Genomic DNA, 20,660 nt, shown 5'->3' on the forward strand with positions numbered 1-20,660 from the left:
GTACATGGTAGTGGAGAAATACGAAAGGAGGGAGTTGTGATCAGCAATGGCAACAGTGGAAAAATATGGAAGCAACTTTTGTGATGGACTTATAAAGAATGTGATCCACCTGAGACAGAGTTGGTGGTGTTGGAACAAAGACTCAAGCACATCTTTTATTATTATTATTATTATTATTTTGGGGGGGTGCAGGGCAAATGGGGTTGGGTGGCCTGCCTGGGGCCACATAGCAGGGTGATTGTTGGGTGTCTGAGGCCAGATTTGTACCCGGGTGCTCCTGGCTCAAGGATCAATGCTCTGTCTGCCACCCAGCCACCCCTACTATTATTACTATTTTATTTTATTTTGGGTCTTTTTTTTTCTTTTTTTGGTTTTTGCAGGCAGTGGGGTTGGAGTGGCTTGCATGTTACACGGCTGGGTGACTGTTGGTTATACGGGGCCAGATGTGGGCTCAGGTGCTCATGGCTCCAGGGCTGGTGCTCCATCCATTGCGCCACCTGGCCATACCTACAATTATTAATATTATTTTTTTATTTTAATTTTTTTCTCTCCCCTTTACTTTATTGCTCAAGTGAGTCTATATTTATGGGGGGTATTTCGTTTACTCTTAAACAAGAATATTTTATTAATGTATAAAAACCATTATTTGTACAAAATGAGAATATTAAATAAAAAAATAAATTAAAAAAAGAAGAGATCCCAGAATATCAATTGCTTATATGTTAATGAAGGCTCTAAACATGCTTAAAAATCAATCTGATTTCTTACAGGAATCTATTTCCTTCTTCCCAAAGCTTATTTTAACTTTATCAATATTTCAATAAACTAATATTTATTAAAAAACTATTATGGGTTGCTGGGTGGTACAGTAGATAGAGCACTGGCCCCACTGGAATCAGGAGGACCTGAGTTCAAATCCAATCTCAGAAACTTAATAATTACCTGTGTGACCTCAGGCAAATCACTTAACCTCACTGCCTTGTGAAAACAAAAACATAAAAAAACAAACAACCCCCAACTATTATACTAAAGGTTTTGTGATAAATATTAGTGATTCAAAGAGGCAAAAACACAGTTTAAAAAACATTAGGGGGCAGCTAGGTGGAGCAGTGGATAGAGCACTGGCCTTGGAGTCAGGAGTACCTGAATTCAAATCCGGCCTTAGACACTTAATAATTACCTGACTGTGTGGTCTTGGGCAAGCTACCTAACCCCATTGCCTTGCAAAAAAAAAAAAAACAACCCTAAAAAAAAAAACATTTATTAGGCCCCCCTCTACTATGTACCAGACACTATGCTAAGCACTGGTGATGCAAAAAAGAGACAAAAGACAGTCTCTGCCCTCAAGGAGCCCAGAATTGAAAGTAGGAGACCACAAACCTGGGAAAAAGAAAAAATGATTCAGAAGAGTTGCTGTACCATCCTGTACAAGATGGAACTTAAGTTGGGCCTTAAAGGAAACCAGGGAAGTCAGCAGGCAGAGATGAGGAGGGAGAGCTCAGCAGGGATGGGAAATAGAAAACTGCCTGGAGCCAAGAGAAGGTGATGGAACATCAAGGAGGCTGATCTGAAGAGTACATTTGATAAGAATGGAAAGGAGGAAGGTGGCAATGGTAGGAAAGGGCTTTGAACACCAAACAGATGGTTTTGTATTTGATCCTGAAGTGGATAGGGAGCCATTGGAATCTACTGAGTATCAGGAGTATGAAGGAGCTCACAGTCCAATGGCAACGACAATATGCAAACAACTGTGTAAATAAAATACATATAGGAAAAACTGAGGCAATCTCAAAGGGAAGACACTAAGATTAAGGAAAGCTGGAAAGGCCTAATGAATAAGTCTTGGTAAATCCTTTTTTTCATAATTGTAGTAAGGGCTTGAAACTTTAGTCTAGCCTCATTTTTTTTTTTTAGGTTTTTGCAAGGCAATGGGGCTAAGTGGCCACACAGCTAGGTAATTATTGTCTGAGGCCAGATTTGAACTCAGGCACTCCTGACTCCAGGGCCAGTGCTCTATCCACCGCATCATCTAGCTGCCCCCTAACCTCATTCTTAATCTGAATTACCAAAAATTTCGAATCATGAATTACTTTGAATGATGTAGGCTGGTTAACTAAAAGATGATAGAAGAACTGGGGTAGGGACAAATAAACAGAATGACTAATATCTCTCTAACTAAGGGCATCCCCAGACACCAAAAGAATTCAATTTATATCAGTGGTTATCCTTAACATTGCCTACTTGATGGGGGCAGCTAGGTGGCGTAGTGGATAAAGCACCAGCCTTGGGAGTCAGGAGTACCTGGGTTCAAATCCAGTCTGGGACACTTAATAATTACCTAGCTGTGTGGCCTTGGGCAAGCCACTTAACCCCATTTGCCTTGCAAAAAACCTAAATATATATACATATATACATATATATATATATATATATATATATATAAATTTTTTCATTTGAAAACATAAGGCTTAAAAACACAAAAGGAAGTTTTTTAATAAGTCTGCTATTACATGGTTATCCCATAGGTAAAAGAAGTATCCTCCATATCATAAATATAATAAAATCTTGATTATTTATGATGCCTAAAAGACACTAAAATTAAATGAATTTTATAGTCAATTAACCAGAAAAGTTCTTTAACTTCCAAACCTTGTTTTAAAAAATATTTTCTAAAATCTATTAATATACTTTCATGCTTTAGTAAATAGAATATAATAAATATATTCTTTGTTTCAGTATCTTTTAGGGCCTCAGAATAATATTCTAAATATTATTTATAATCACAAAGCAGGAATAGATGGACATGTAAAAGTGGAATGCCAAGAGCACCACCCCCATCCTTCTGGCCTGTGAAAGTGAATGAAGTCATTAGAATTAATTAAATGCTATTTCTTCACACTCTCACTAAGGGTCTGGGGAGGAGAGCAGTCACAACAAAACTGAATTTCTAATATGACCTTATTATATAACTGTTTCTCTATTTCTTCTTAAAAACAAGGAGAAAAAATAGATAAGGGTTCTGGACAACTTTTTTGTGGTATATTAAAAAGATACTTCCTATTAAAAAAGTTATTCTGTAAAACAAATATCTCCTTAAAAACAAGAACTTTTTGAATATTTTAAATAGTTAAAATTTTCTGGGGAAAAAACAGTCCCTCAGTATTTATATCAGGAAACAAGAAGAGGCTCAAAACACAAAGAATTAGATTCAAGGATCCTGCTAACCATTTGGGTCCAATTTATACACATGAAGGTATGCTAGCTGTCAAGAGTTTAGCTATAAACTTAAAAAAAGTTTTCTCAATAACACAATTTTATACATATTTAGTGTGTGTCTCACAATCTCTCTCTTTCCTCCCCAATTCCTGTTCTCCTTCTTAAAGGACTTAGACATACAGGTGGAATAGTAAATAAAGAACTGGCCATAGAATCAGGAAGACTTGAATTTAAACCAGTCTTAGGCATTGTTTACAAGCTGTGTTACCATAGGCAAATCATTTACCCTCTGCCTGCCTCAGTTTTATCTGTAAAATAGAGATAATAATAGCACCTACTTCTCAAGGTTTGATATGATAAAACGAGATGTTTGCAAAACCTCAAAGCATAATGTAAATGCTCATTATTGTTATTTTTAATATTTTGAATTTGTGATACCATGAGTATTTTAAAGCAAGTTTCAATATTTTAGTTCAAATGCAAGTAAATATATCTATAATCTAAGAATAACTAGAAAATAAATAGGAAAGTTTAAAAAAATCTAATATATGTATTATAGTTATGCTGCAAATGACAATAAGGCAGCAGTAAACAGAAGTTCAGTGTTTTAAGTCATGAAGGTGTGACTTCACGTCCTGCTTTTGATGCATATGGGGTACCTTTATTAGCAAATGACTTCTCTCTCAGAGTCCTAGATGATTCTATAAGATAAACTGTCAGCTGCATCCACAGAGGACCTAGCCGCCCCTAGCTGTGTGACTCTGAGCAAGACCCTTAACCCTGTTTGTCTCAGTTCCTCATTTGTAAAATAAAGAGAAAAAGGAATGGCAAACCACTCTAGAACCTTGGCCATGAAAACCCCATGGGGTCTCAAAGAGTCAGACATGACTAAAAAACTGAACAAGAAAAATGTATTTTAATATCTATTTGATAATGATTCAAAATATCAGAGACTACCTTTGTAAAATGTAAAGAAAACCCATTTTCCAATATTGTAAAAACAATATTACTGTGAGAAGCACTCAACAACACAGGCTATTCTATTCTCCCTCCTTTTTTGTATATCTCTAACAATGATAGAATGTTAATGTTAAGAAAAAGTAGCACATTCACTGTTCACTATGAAAACCATGAAATCTTTCTAAGTCTTCAAAAGCAGACAACAGTCAGATGAATATGTAATGCGATACCTTTCTTTTTCCTACTCACCCAGTTTGTCATCTCATCTTCAAATATTTAAGTCCAGACACTTGTTTCACTAACATGTTTTTTTTCCATTTCCAGCAATTTTTCCTATAATCTATGTGTGGAGGTAGGGATCACCCAAATATTAGTGTTTTTATTAACAAGTTATAAATGACTCACCATAAGCCTAAGAAATATTTTACTCATTTCAGTAATTCAAAACATTGAAACAGAGGCATACAGTCCACTCATGTGAGAGTTTAAATATAAAACAAGGTAACAACTTTTAAAAAGTCACAGCAAAAGTTTAAAATCAGTCTATAAAATTCAACAGGGGATAATGACAACTTTTAAGCAAATGGAATGGTCAAAAGAATTGTTTGTTACTTTCTCCCAGTGTACACAAATCAATCTTGGCCCAACCCTTGGCCAAATTGTCTGATGAATGCTGATAAAATATTTTTCAGTAGTCTTTTGGAGTTGATAAAAAGGGCTTTAAATTGGAAAGGGAGGGATTTAAGCATTATAAAATGCACAATTCCAAACAAAATGTGTCACATATTCAGAAAAATGACTCTAAATAGTTGCCAGAGAATAGCACTGCTAGAATATTTACAAAGATTTAAAAGTGAACAGCTGGGGCGGCTAGGTGGTGCAGTGGATAGAGCACCAGCCCTGGAGTCAGGAGTACCTGAGTTCAAATCTGACCTCAGACACTTAATAATTACCTAGCTATGTGACCTTGGGCAAGCCACTTAACCCCCATTTGCCTTGTAAAAAAAAATGAACAGTTAATATTGCTATCTAACAATTAATATTTTCTAATAAAATAAAAAAAGGGAAACACTCTGAAACCTACATTTTATAATTTTTTTTTATTTTTTTCCTACTGAAACCTAAACTTTATAAAGTAAATTTAAGGGAGCAATATTTTATTTCTGGTTCTTTGCTCTTTTAAACCAAATATATGATTTTATCTTCAAGGATTTTTTAAAATTTGTTTTAAAATTGGACTTAACCATAATCTATTCCAAAAGGTATGTTTGATTACAAACCACTTGATTGAAAGTATTCAGGTCATAAATCACATCTTATTCAAAGGTGTGTGAACTAACCTGTTAAGTATTACTCTAGGAAATCTATTCATTAAATTTCAGAAAAATTCTTTTAGGGGTGACAATCTAAGGCATGCATAGCTTCTAAATACTGCTTTTCAAAAATAAGGCCTTTGTAAAAAAGACTCAGATTCTGATATGAAATTTTAAGTTTATTGGGTTTTGCTTTATCAAATAGAAAGAAGTGGTGATGTTCACTGGTGAGGTCCCATATACCCATCAGGAATTCTAAGTTTCAGGGATAATGACAACTTTTAAGCAAATGGAATGGTCAAAAGAATTGTTTGTTACTTTCTCCCAGTGTACACAAATCAATCTTGGCCCAACCCTTGGCCAAATTGTCTGATGAATGCTGATAAAATATTTTTCAGTAGTCTTTTGGAGTTGATAAAAAGGGCTTTAAATTGGAAAGGAAGGGAGAAGGAAAAAATTTCCTAAATACTTGCCAATCCAGATATCAAAGGCCAAAATGTAAAAATTAGCCTGCTACATTTGGTTAAGTATTTAATTAATTGGTCCCTAAAAAGCTAGAATTATTGAATTTTGAGTCCTCCCTGTGGTTGCCTTGGCAGCACCATGATTTCATGACCTTATAAGGCCCATGAGTCAGACAATCTTTGCCCTACTATAGGGAGTAATAACAGGTAAAACACAGAAAAGACTTAGCAAGAATTCACAGAACTTATCAAAGAGAGGCGACAATAAAACCAATGACCTCAAAAAATTTTAGGCAAAAGCATGGAATATAGGTAACATACAAGATGAACTATAAATCTAAAGTCAAGGAAGCAAATTCAATTTCATGGATCATTGGCATTTGACAAGATGAGGTCTATAAGTATATACTTTATTCTAAAGGGATAAAAATTTTTTAAAAAGCAGTAGAGGGGCAGCTAGGTGGCTCAGTAGATAGAGCACCGGCCCTGGAGTCAGGAGTACCTGAGTTCAAATCTGGCCTCAGACACTTAATAATTACCTAGCTGTGTGGCCTTGGGCAAGCCACTTAACCCCATTGCCTTGCAAAAACTTTAACAAAAAAAAGCAGTAGAGCTCCTTAATATATTAAGAATACATACTCTCATAAGGAAATATGAGATTTGGGATGAGATAGGATGAGGGATTTATCATATGGAAAATTTGAGTGAAAATCAATGGAGAAGTAAAAGTAAAAAGCAGTAAAGGGTAATTCTGGTGTAGACACAGAGGCTTTGGAGTCAGTATTATGGATCTTTGGATCCAGCGTGAACTGGGTCACCCACCTCTTTCTCTCTCATGCTCATCTCTGCCTCCACTAACTAGCTGAAGGCAGGCATCCCTGATCACTTCTTGACTTAACCAATCAAAGAACACATGAGAAGTTTGGTGGACAGCTGGTCAGAAGTCACACTGCTCTCTGAGGCCTTGGTGTCCTCAACTTCCTGACCCTGGGCTTCCCTGGACACCTGCCTTCTCAATTCTACCTGAAGCCAAGGCACAGCTCCCACCCAGCTCTGAGCAGCAGAGAGAGGGGCAGACAAACACGTGCGCTGCACTAACTACATGCCCACAGTTGTTTCTGGAGGCCGCTGATGGTTTAGCAAATGGTGCACTGGGCCTGGAGTCAAGAAGACCTCAGACATCTACTCACTAGGTGCCTTTGGGTCAGTCACTTACCTCTTTTTGCCTTGGTTTCTTCATCTATAAAATGGGAGTATTTACAGGGTTGCTGGGAGGATCATAGGAAATAATATTTGTAAAAGTGCTTATTAGCATAGTGCCTAGCACATAAGGATGCATCACACAGATGCCCATTTCCTTCTTTCCCTTTCTCACTCACATATATATGTATTGTTTTACAATTACCACATTATCGTTATCATTCACAACTGTTTGCTGGGTTTTTATTCCTGTAAGCCTCACAGTCTGAACACATTTCTTTTCCTTTTTTGAAAATTGTATTAATGATTGTATTTTTCTTCACAATAATTTCTGCACTTTTCTAGCGTGTTTCAGTATTTACAACTTGTAGTTTAATACCTGAACTACTCACATCTCCTTGAGGTTTCCCTCTCTGCTGAAAAGAAAACTATTAATCAATTCTTAACTCCAGATCTCAAAAGAATTCAAAGAAAGGATAAGTAGGATCCTATAACCTAAAATTTAAAGTATGACAACCAAAGATGAATGGAAAGTCCTCAGTAACAAGCATAGAAAAATGATTCCCAGAAAAAAAGAAAATAGGAGATTGTCTAAAGAAACTGATACGGATATAGAAGTTATGCTTTATTTAAAAGTGAGATTTTTAAAGCTACAAAAGATGGAAAGAAGGGCAGGGAGTTGAAAAGAAAGTATTCTTTTATAGGAACAGCATCAGAGTCACTAAAGCACAGAATGATTTAAAACCAGGAAATTAAGGAAAACGAAAGGATTCTATAGCTATGCTAGCAGCAACAAGAGGGAGACCAAAGATCACATGGGACTGCTGCTTGAAAGGAAGAATTATTCAACTTTTATTTGACTTCTGTTTTTTCAGTCAATAAAAGCGATGACCCTAGTGATCATAAATCCTAGTGGTAGGCAGAGACTAAAACCTGAGGTTCCTTCCTGAAAGAAGCTGGAAATAGAGCTAAGTGAGGAAATGATAAAGGAACACCTCTGTTTTTGCCCTCAATGAATCCAAGTTTCTAGGTTTAGATGAATTACAACTCAAATTATTAAAAGGTGGCGACCAGAGGTAACTGGTGAACCACTGTTAGTGATCTCTAAAAAAAAAAATCACATAAGAGTAAGGAAAGTGCCACAGGGCTGGAGAGAGGCAAATTAAAATCTTTAACTAGAGTTCAAAAAATTTCACAAGTACAGGATGGAGGATGCATGGACCAACTTGTGTCACACTCCTACTCAATATACTCCACTGGCTCCCTATCATTTCCAGGAACAAATACAAAATGTTCTGCTAGGCAATCAAAGCCTTTCATAATCTAGCCCCCTTCTTCAGTCTTTTTACACATTAATCCCTACTCTGTCCTTTTCAGAACTACGGCTTCATTTTGCTTCTTAGCCCTGGGTATTTTTTTTTTTGGCAGTTCCTCATGCTTTGTATGCTCTCACTCATGACATACTTTAAGTCCTCACCAAAATCCTATCTTCTGCTGACAACCTTTTCCAACCATTCCTAATTCTACTGTCACACATATTTTAATTTCTTCTTACTTATCCTGTAAAAAAAAATCTATTTGTTTTCTTATTGTTTCCTCCATTAGATTGGGAGTTCTTTCAGGGCAGGGACTTTCTTTTGCCTCTCTTTTTTGTATCCTTGGAGTGCTTAGTGTAACATTTGTCACATAGGAGGAATTTAATAAATGTTTAATGATTAACTGACTGAATGCCAATTCATGTGGAAAAAGATGTGAAGACTTTATTAGATTGCAAATTCCTTTGTAAAACAACAGCCAAAAAAGCTAAAGCAATCTTAGGTGGTCTTATGTGAGACACAGTTTCAAAACAAACAAGCAAAAAAAAAGATTGTTTCATGGTGCTCTGTTGTGAGCCAATCTCTCTGGAGTGTTAAATTCAGTTTTGAATAGTATTACATATTTAAAAAAAAAGCAATGAAAGATGGAGTATTTGCTATACAGGTCAATTAGCATAATGAAGGGAATGGAGATCTTACAATGATCACATGGAAATATGTTAGTGGGGTGAACCAGGAACAAAAAGGCAGATTTTGGTGAAAAATTTCCTGACAACTACACCTTATGATATAAGAAACTAAGAGGCCTCTTACTCCTACTCAGTATACAAGTAGAGATTCAATGATTTGATAGGAACTTTTTAGATGTTCAGGTTGGAATAAGTAATATCTTAGGTCCCATTCATATAGCTCTAAGATTTTGTGATTCTGATTTTTTCTTTATCAGTATCTACAAGGAACCTCTCTCCACCAAAACACACACATGCATATTCGTACACACACACACACACACACACACACACACACACACACACACACACACACATCCAAAAAGCTGCCATGGAAGAAACAACCCAAACCAACATTAGACATCACAACCATTGTCCTGAGAGAGGCAAACCTCTCCCTATCCCTGAAAGTTCATCAGCATATATCATACTCCCAAGGAGTCCTCTAAAGTGCTTTTAAAAAATACTGACTCGAAAAGTAGCACTGTATAACAGAGGAAACATTTATAAAGGAAGAGACGTGATTGGATGACCTGCCAAACAACTTCCAACTAGTCTACTCTATAAATCTTTGATATGATCACTTCCTATTAGGTTTTCTGTCAAGTATACTTTTTTTTCCAATTCTTCCTCCTGCTCAATTCCTTTTGTTCTCAATCTTTTCCTAGTTTCAGGGATACCAATAAGTTTAACTCTTTCTTCAGGCCAAGTGGCCTCTAGTGCTAGGAAGATCATTCAGTCGAAGAAAGAAAGGCTAGACAAATTCAAGTGCCTGGGGAACCACTACTAATGAATTTTCAATGTCCATGAACTATAAAAGTCTCTTTAAAATTCATTTTATTGACATTGTTATAATTTTTCTTTTGAACTGCACTATAAAATCATAGTTATGTATATAATTTTGTTCTCCTTAAATTCTACAATAGCATGTGATATGTATAATTATATGTATAATTTGATGTATAATTAGAAAGTATTTCTAGACATGGAGGAAAGAATCTTGAAAAATTTTTAGCTTCCTAGGCTGAGCTTTCTCATCAAAATAAAAAAAAAAAGAGGCTGTTATATTCAATGATCTTTAATAGTCTTCTATTTATAATATTTGAATATAATGTTTAATTAGTTTATTTCTCTACAGTACAATGATGTTTCTATACATAAGTAGAATTACTTCACTTGATTAAATGTTTTCTTTTAAGGCATATACAAAAATATTATATGTATGCTTGTAAGTGTTTGCATACATGAATGTGTCTATATAATATGTACTTCTACAATCCATTTCATTTTCTTTGACTTTATTCCAGTATTTCAAGGTCATATTATGTTAAAAGGTTATTTCGCCATAAAATGAAGTTATAAAATTAATTCTAAAATGCATCAAACAAAACCAAAACTCTGAGAGTTAACTATCTTCTTAATATGGCAACCTATTTGTCTTCAACAAAAGTAAATTATAACATAAACGAGATAACTGTTAAAAAATAGAATTGGTTTCCTATGTTTTTTCTGAGCCTTCAGTAAAATAATGGATTTTTTTAGTATTTTACATCGAAAATGCATTCACTTGAAAAATAATATTATTATTTTAGGTGACTTTTTAATAGAATATTACTGGGGCTGCTAGGTGGCATAGTGGATCAAGTACTGGCCTTGGAGTCAGAAGTACCTGGGTTCAAATTTGGTCTCAGACACTTAATAATTACCTAGCTATGTGGCCTTGGACAAGCCACTTAACCCCATTTGCCTTGCAAAAACCTAAAAAAAAATATTACTAACACTTTTATATCAATATAAAATTTTGAAATAACTAACTACTACAATTAAGTTTTTAAAAACTAATCATGTATGACTACTATGTACTCTTTTTTTTTTTTTTTATGTTTTTGCAAGGCAAATGGGGTTAAGTGGCTTGCCCAAGGCCACACAGCTAGGTAATTATTAAGTGTCTGAGACTGGATTACTATGTACTCTTTGCCAGATTGTTTTGATGTTCCAAGAATTCATGACCCATAAAATCTACACATTTTACCTGTTTCTGAAATAAAATGTCTTCTTTTATGCTACAGTAAATTTCATGTAGCTCTAAATAATCAGTATGGTGTGCACAAACTTTTGGTTAACTAGTTTGTGCTAAGAAGTTTAGATAGAAGTCTTTAAAAATGAACTTGATTAAGTTCTACTTCTACATTACTACTGCACACTGGTAAAGAACTACTTGGAATTTAAATATAGCTTCCCTCAGAAGTCTTTAAAGTCAACCTTAGATATGTTAAGATAGCATGGTATAGTGGAAAAATATGGATGCTGAGACCTCTTGTCTAGGCTTTTTTAAATAAAACACAACAAAACAAAACAAAACCCCCCCAAACAACAACAAAAAACCTTTTGCCCTCAGTTTCTTCTTCTGAAAAATGAGGGAAATAGATTAATTTGTAAGGTCTTTTTCCAGTTCAAAAATTTTATGGGTTAATTCTATTAGCTATTGCCATCTTGAGAGGGAAGAAAATTGTCTCCCAAGGAACAATTAATGTAAGTATGTTAGCTTTAATAGAGAGAAAATATTTTTAAAGAAATAAATCCAGAGCCAGAGATTTAGTTCTATTGCTGAGAAAATTAAAATATGATGCTACATCAAAGGCATATTAGTTTCAAGGTTTTGCATGAGAGTTATGAAAATTAGGAAAACGAGAACCTTGGTCCTGCTTTTACTTAATGCAACTCCACTAAATGTACCACTCCATCAAAGCTTTTAACTAGCACTTCAGGAACCTGGGATGAATAAACACCACAATAGATATCCAAAGCAAAATAGTGTGGGGAAAAAAGTCCTCAAAACAATTTAAGACAAATTGAGGCAGAGGGAAGAGACCATGGACATCAGCCTTATAGTAGAGAAATAGTAAGACTAAAAAAAGTTACCATCTGCAAAGTAGTCATTTGGATAAGGGGAAAGGACTCTCAGTAAGTATTAATTATCTATTTTTACTAATATTTGTTTTAAATAGGTGATAAAAAATCAGTTGGTTTTATTTAATGAAGAACAGAACCAGTGTTAAAGTCAATTAAATGTCAAAGCTCTGTCTAAGATTAATACTGCTATTTAGAGACTGGTGTTTTCCCTGATTAATTCAGCTATATGTACAAGCATAATGTTCTTAAACACAAAATCCACACAACTGAGATGAGCACTTTATCCCGTTTTAAAAAGGGATATCTACATCTAAACTGAATGCTTACCTTCAGCCTTTCTTCTAATTTTCCTATGCGAATATTCTCTTTTATTATTTTGAAGAGAAATCCTTGCTTTTCATTTTCTAGACACTGAGCCTGTAAAAAAGAAAAAGAAAAAGAAAAAGAAGAATCTTCTTCAACTGGGCATAAGCATTGCTGGTTATGATAAATAATGCTATAGAAAGTCTAGTTCCAATCCACTATTTTTTTTTTAACATTCACATCATCTTCTCTTCCCAGGTACATGGTACTGGCTTACAGATAGGATGTTGATAGCATAAGCCAAGGGAAAATGGAATAGTCTGAAACTAAGAAATCAGATAGATACACTGATATGAAATGGTTGAAGTTAAAGTATTTCAAAGTTATTCAAAGAATAACTTTTAGAAGAACAAGTACATTAAGAATATCAAATGAAAAAAACATGCAAACAGATGTTACTAACTTTAAATGTTTCCTGTTGCCATTGATTACAGAAATACAAATTAAAATAACTCTGAGGTACTACCTCACACCTGTGAGATTGGCTAATATAACAAATGATGGATATTAGGGGGATGGGACATTAATGCATTGCTGGTGGAGTTATGAACTGATCTAATGATTCTGGAGAGCAATTTGGAATCATGCCCAAAAGGCGTCTGTCTCTCTCTCTCTCTCTATCTATCTATCTATCTATCTATCTATCTATCTATCTATCTATATTAGCCAATCTCACAGCTTTCAGTTTACACTTATATAAGATTAAAAATTTAATTGGAAATACTTAACAAAAATAAATAAAAATACAAATAGATAAATCATTTTCTAAGTCATTATTTGGCAAAGAGTGATCCAGCTCTATTTGAGTTTGGTACCACTGATCTACACCACTCTTTTCAGTAGAAGTTTCCCTGACTTGGCAGTTGCAATTATTTAAAAGCAGCAACCAGGGCAGCTAGGTGGCACAGTGGGGACAACTGGTTGATGCAGTGGATAGAGCACTTGCCTTGGGTTCAGGTAGACCTGAGCTCCAATCTGACCTCAGACACTTAATGACCTAGCTATATGATCTTGGACAAGTCACTTAACCTCATTGCCTTAAATAAATAAAATTTTATAAAATAAAATGAGCAACCACAAGACTAAATGGAAGAGAAAGAGGTAAGTTAGGTCAGAAGGGTCTGAGGATAGAGAAGACTAAGGTGATTAGAGAAGTAGGGTGCATTTTTTTAAGGTGTGGGTTTTTAGCTTTTAGAAAGATCTATTCATATATATATATATATATATATATATATATATATATATATATACACACACACACATACACATACATACACATATAGTTTCACAGGTCATTTGAAAAATTTATGACAAAAAAAGAAAGTTAAAAGTAATAGAAGTCAATAAATAAAAGTAACAGGTAACTGAAACAATCTACAATTTCAAACCAAATGTAAATACAAGAAAATGTCAGTGGGAGGTTATCTAAGGAATCCATTCTGATTATTTGCAGTAAGAAGGCCTCCTAGATTATCCTATCACATTAATCTCTCTATTACATAGATATATTAGGCTTTTTTTAAAAGAGGTGTTTTATTCTTATACAGAAATACTAAATATTAAACAGTTAAAACACAACACAATTAAGAAGTTTAACAGAATCCAGTAACATTAACTATCATTACAGTAAGCTTGAAGGTCAGTATTTAAGCATCATCATAACAGTTTTGCAAAACTACAAAGAATGCATTTTAAATTTCATACTGGCACTGCACTTGGGTAACCCTTCTAAACACTCCTTTGCTGATAACATGTGCCAATTCTTTTGTCAGTAGTTATACTGTCTGATACAGAAGCTTTCTCTGTCATCAGTCACTTCTGTTTTAGGGTTCACCATAGCTTTTATACTTGCAGGCCTCAAGAGACCTTTGGACCTTTTGAATTTACAAAGTCAATGCTAGTCTTAGACGCATGCACTATGAGATATGTGTTTACCTAAGAAATGGAAACAATAGACACAAGAAATAAAGGACGGCCACATCTTCATGGCCGCATGGGGGCCAGGTGGGATTCAGGACAATTGCCCCTTCTCCCACCTAACTATATTAGGCTTTTAATAAATATGTGTTTCCATTACTAAATTAGCTTGATGGCTAGCAGCCCTGGAGTGCTCAGGATAAAAATTGGAAGACTCAAGGAATGCTCAGCCTATTAGTTATATTATCCCAACCCGGTGTCAGAATTATTCTAAGTTTGCAACTGGTGCCCCATGATGACCATCTCAGTAGTTTTAAGAAATACTCTCTTGGCAGCAGAACAAAATGATGTCATATTAAGGATCATATGAGGACCAGTATCTTCTATGTCAGAAATTTGGTGGTTATGATAATTTATCTCAACTCTCACAATAATAATTTGGGTAATTTCTCAGAAATGAAAAGCTTAGCAGTCATCTACTCTAGCCTATACTTCAAAAGGAATTTCTTTTATATAATCAGTCACAGTCAAATAGCTTTTATCAAGTGTCTGCTATGTCCAAGGCACTGTACTAAATGCAGAGGATACAAGGAAAGGCAAACACATGGTCGCTGCCCTCAAGGTACTCACAGTTTAATGGGGGAAATAACATCAAAGAACTGTAAATCATTAAGTTATATACAGGAGAAATGAGAGGTAGATGTAGAGGAAAGGGTTTTTGCAAAAACTGGAATTTTAACTGAGTTTTAAAGGAAACTGGGGAAGTTGGGAGGTAAAGATGAAGAGGAAGAGTTCCAGGCATGGGAGATAATCAATGAAAGTACCTGTAGTCAATAGACAGGGGGTCTTGTTCAAGGAACATCATGGAGATCATTGTCACTGATCTGGGTAATATTTTTGGATGTGGGCAAGGGAATGAGGAGTATGAAGTATAAGAAGACTAAAAAATGCTAAATACAGGATTTTGTACTTGATCCTAGAGGTGACAGAGAACAACTGTGGTTTTTTTGAGCTGGGAGGGGCAGAAGTGAGATGGTTAGACCTGCATTTTAGGAAGATCATTTGACAGTTAAATAGAGGATGAATAAGAGTGAGGATAATACTTTAGACAGGCTACAGCAATAGCCCAGGCATGGAGTGATAAGGAACTGCATCAGAGTGGTAGCAGTGACAGAGAAGTCAAAGGGTATATTTAGAAATGTTATAAAGTAAAACCTACAGACACTGGCAACAGATTTTGGAAAGGAAGGTTGAGAGAAAGTAGGGGATTGAGGATGACAATTAGGTTGTGAGCCTGGGAGATTGGGAGCCTGGGGGTGGTACCCTTGACACTGGTAGGGATGTTTAGAAAGGGGGGGGGTTGGAGAAAAATGACAATGAGCTCAATTTTGAATGTGTTGAGTTTAAGAGATCTACTGGCCTTCTAGTTCAAGATGCTAACTAGAGAGCTAGAAATTCCAGACAGAGGTGAACAGATAGATTAGATCAGGATAAGCAGATTTTAGAATCATCAACATAAAGATGACAAATGAATCCATAAGCACTGACAGATCACCAAATAAAATAGTATAGGGGAAGAGAAGAGGATTTAGGCAAGTCCCTAGGAAATATCCAAAGTTAATGATCATGACCTGGATGAAGACTGAAAAAGAGCAGTCAGAAAGATGGAAGAATTGGAGATAGTGTCCTAAAATCCTTTGTAGGAAAAAAAAGATTATCAAAGAGAAGACAGTGATCAATAGAGTTACAGAGGGACAAGGAATGAGGAAAAAGCCATTAGTCTGATAGTTAAAAAGATAATTAAGTCAGACTACAAAGAGGTAAGAAAAGAAGGAAAGGAAAAGAAGTGGAGGTACCTTTTGTAATTAGTCTCAAGGAAAACAGTCATAAAAGAAGGTGACATATGGGATGATATAGTAAGAAATGGATCAATCAAGTGAGATTTTTTGAGGATGAGACTTGGATAGACAGGGTGAGACTGAAGATAAATGCAAAAGGGGTGGGGTGATAATAGGAACAATTTGTTGGAGGATATTAGCTTTAATGGAATAAAGGGGAATTAACTGTTTCAAAAAGCACCATCTCTTCAAATGATACTTGCATGAAGAATGAGATAGTGGCAAAGGGCATGTATATGTGTGAGATGAGGAGGAGGGAAGGAGTTTCAGAAAATGGCCTCAAAGAATTGGAAATTGAGAGGATGCCCATGGGGAATGGCTGAACAAGTTATAGTATATGAATGTTATGGAGTGCTATTGTTCTATAAGAAACCCTGAATGATCAAACCCTAGAGAAGTACAGAACGAATTAAAGGAATCGATGCTGAGCAAAGGGAGCAGAACCAAGAGAACATTGTACACATTAACAGCAACACTGTGAGTTAATCAATCTTGACAGATAACAGCTCCTCTAAGCAGTTCAGAGAACTAGGACAACTCTAGGAGACCTGTTATGGACAATGTTATCTATATCCAGAGGAAGAAAACCAAAAAAACCAAAAAAGTCCTACAGAATCTGAATGAACACTACATTCACTTTTTAAAAATTTCTCTTATGTTTTTCTTTCCTATCTCATGTTTTCCCTTAATCCTAATTTTTCATATAGCAAATGACTAATCTATAAACCTATTAAACACATATGTGTATGTACAATATTCACCACACTGAGGAGAGGGTGGAAGGAAATTATGTAACCTGAAAATATGCATATGCATATGGATAAATGTTAAAAAAACTTTCATAACATATAATTGGAAATATAAAATAAAACATCAATAAAAAAGAAAATTGTCTCAACTTTTTAAATAAAATTATGAGGCAAGATTCTCAGTTGAGAGGGTGGGGGAAAGAAAAAGAGAGAGAGAGAGAGAGAGAGAGAGAGAGAGAGCAAGCTATGAAAACTTAGGTGAGTAAGCAATATAAATTTGTAATAGATCCAGTCAATACCTTTTTTGTGATTTTTCTCCACCTTTTGTCAGCAGCATGTGCACAGGATCAAAGGCAATGGGAATGAAACAATGAAGCTTGACAGAGCAAGCCCAGCAAGTTGATAGGGAAGCAAGAGACTCAAGAGAAGAGGACAGTGTAGGTTGAAGTATTTCACCAACTGGTCAGGATAAACAAAGAAGAGCATAGTCAGTGTAGGGTAGATGACTTAGGAAAGAACGGAAGAGATGGAGGAACATACAGGTTACATAGGGCTTGGCATGCAGGATAAAGAAGGTTTAGAGTCATAAGGCAGAGGGAGAAGAGAAAGACAACATGTGGTCACAGGGGAAATTTTAGAGTTCATGAACTTAGAAGAAATGAGTAGAATTTGTGAGTGATGACAAGATCAAGGATATGTCTATCTTTTGAATAGGGCAGTCAATTCCTCTTCCGAATAGCTACAATTTTTAGGAAATTTTCCTTTATACTGGCCCTATATTAGACTCTACAATTGCTACTATTTGCTTTTAATTCTTTCATGTAGGAGCAAACAGAACAAATGTAATCCTCCTTCTACATATAGTCATTAAATACTTGAAATAGTTTTTCTGTCCCACACCAAAAGTCTTCCCTTTTTCAAGCTAAAGCTTTCTAGGATCTTCAATTAATCCTCAAAGGGCATAGTTTCTAGTTCTTTCACCATCCTAGACACCTTTTCTAGCATACACTTGAACTTATCAAAATCCTCCCTAAAAGGTGATATCTAAAACAGAACATGGAAAACCAACATGATCAAAGGCAGTGTAGATGGGGTTCTCATCTCCTATTTTGAATACTGTGATTTCACAGATGCTTCTACTTAATACTGCTCTGGATTTTTTTGACTGCCATATCACACTAATTTAGCTTGCAGTCCACTAAAACACCAAAGTCTCTTTATATGAACTATTGTCTACTCATACATCTCCAATCCTACACTGTTGCAGCTAATCTTCTGAACCCAAATGTAAAAATTAATACATTCCAATAAATTGTACATGTTTTAATGTTTCAATTGTGAAAAGAAGCACATTTTTGTATCAATGAAAAAAGGGGCTAACTTAATTTGAATCTATTTCAGTAGGCCAACTAGAGTTTTAAAATTTGTGTATTAATCAAAGGAGGGAAGACAGTAATAGCAATACTTGATACATGATTTGACTAAGGGAAAGTATACAATTTTATACATGGTGTTCCAAAGCCTTAGTGAAGTTTAAAACTAAGCTATTAAAACTGCACTAAGACTTCTGGGATAATCTGTACATCATAAGGTCAGTCAAAAACATTGAGTATCTAAGTGTACAATAATAAATCAGAGTTGTTTGCCATTTTTATTTTCAGTCCTTGATTTCATTCATTAGAGATCTAAAAGTTAAGAGACCATTCAAAGGAACATCTTGAATCGAACTGAAAATCAGATGACAAGACTGGTTAATTATAAAACTTTTATAGTTCAGCTACTTCAGTATAACCCATGCAACTGATATCTGAGGTGAGGTACAGATACACAACTCATTTTATGGCTGACTCTGATATCATTACCCTTTTACAGCTGACTATGTCATAACCCTTTTTAAAGAGAATGTCTGAAGCCAAGAGAATCAATAAACATTTATTTAAGAATCTCTTTACCGGGCCTGGCAGGAGGCAAGATGAAGCCTGCAGCTGGGGTGGGAAATAATCTGAGTAGGGGTAAGTTAAACTGATTTCATTTTTCAGGATGATGAGCTCCTGAAGAGGATGAAGTTCAGGAAAGAAGTAAAGGTGGGAAATAATGAGATAAATACCTTGGATACCCTCCAGGGTGGAGGATCTGGGAAGGAGCTCCCAGATGTGAATCTACCACCCTCTCCAATCATAAGGGGGGGGGGGGTCGAAAAGGCAGAAGTGCTGAGGAACAGTGAATTTCATACTTTATTTCATCTGACAGAATGATGAGTTTTTGAACTTATGAAGTCCAGGAAAGCAATCAGGTGAAAAATGAAGCCTACAAATATCATGCTAAATCCATACTAACTTGAAAAAAATGTTTCCAAGAAAAAAATGTTCCCTAGTTTCTAGTTCTGGATTGAATAAAGAATGAACTTCTACCTAGATGGATTTCACCAAAATATACTTTGTTTTGATATAAAAAAAATTGTAGTATTTAGCTTTGAATTTTTTTTTTTGTATAAGGCAATAGGGTTAAGTGGCTTGCCCAAGGTCACACAGCTAGGTAATTAAGTGTCTGAGGCTAGATTTGAACTCAGGTACTCCTGACTCCAGGGTCGGTGGTCTATCCACTGTGCCACCTAGCCACCCCATAGCTTTGAATTTTTAAAAATTTCCTTTTATGCATAAACGTGTATAACCAACAGAATACTCAAAGGCAGCACTCAAAGGGATACTATGAAAGAGGACAAGCTGTTGAAGCTTCTTATATTAGTTTCTTAATAGTAGACAAAGAATCCAGAGTGCCTTCCAAGAGAAGTTATTTTAAAAATAGCATGGTCTTTTTAATTGTTTAACATCTCCACTGTGAGGTTATTTCATAATTTTATACACACACACACACACACACACACACACACCATTTATCACAGCGCAAAGTGTGATACTTTGAAATATGGAACAGCTCAAGTTTCCATAAATATAACAGAAAAATCACTATTTCCTTTTTTTCATTCTAAAATGTAAAGTCGCTTTAGTCCTGTTAAATCCAATGATTAATTAGACCTTGTGATCTTTTTTCATAAGTCAAAAAAGAAAGTAACTCAAAAATAATTTTAAAATGAAATGTCTCATGAATCACTAGATTTCATTTGGCCAAATCTAATTTTTCAGAGTTATTTTCTTAGTAAGGTTTTGTTTTTCTTTTACAAAGTTGTTAATTCTCTTTTTGAAACTTCCTTGCATAGCTCTGATTTGATTTTTTTTTTTTTTGCAAGGCAAACGGGGTTAAATGGCTTGCCCAAGGCCACATAGCTAGGTAATTATTAAGTGTCTGAGACCAGATTTGAATCCAGGTACTCCTGAGCCCCGGGCCGGTGCTTTATCCACTACGCCACCTAGCTGCCACTCTGATTTGATTTTTCAAAATTATTTTTTAGTTTCTTCTTAAACTCTTCTAGGAATTTTTCTTGAGCTTCTTTCTATTCATTCTGCAATTATCTTTGCTTTGTAGTCTTTTGACAAGTCTTTGTCTTCTGTTTTCTTGACTTCCTTGTCATTGTGGCAGCTCTATGAAGAGGTTCATTGGCGGGGTATTTATTTGTTCATTCTTCTTTTTGGTTTTTTTTTTTTGGCAAGGCAATGGGGTTAAGT

The 20,660-nt window shown here is 35.2% G+C and overlaps 1 protein-coding gene across 4 annotated transcripts in view; it reads right to left on the minus strand.

Moving 5' to 3' along the window:
* The window catches only part of CEP89 (centrosomal protein 89), a 138,417-nt gene that overhangs the window by 38,069 nt on the left and 79,688 nt on the right, over nucleotides 1-20,660 (minus strand). For all 4 annotated transcript variants that reach the window (XM_074211479.1, XM_074211478.1, XM_074211477.1 and 1 more), the window contains one exon: nucleotides 12,438-12,527. In XM_074211479.1, coding sequence (XP_074067580.1) covers nucleotides 12,438-12,527 — 90 coding nt within the window. The remainder of the gene's footprint in view (nucleotides 1-12,437; nucleotides 12,528-20,660) is intronic.

The sequence above is a fragment of the Macrotis lagotis genome, chromosome 1 (assembly GCF_037893015.1).
Source record: "Macrotis lagotis isolate mMagLag1 chromosome 1, bilby.v1.9.chrom.fasta, whole genome shotgun sequence".
NCBI lineage: Eukaryota > Metazoa > Chordata > Mammalia > Peramelemorphia > Peramelidae > Macrotis > Macrotis lagotis.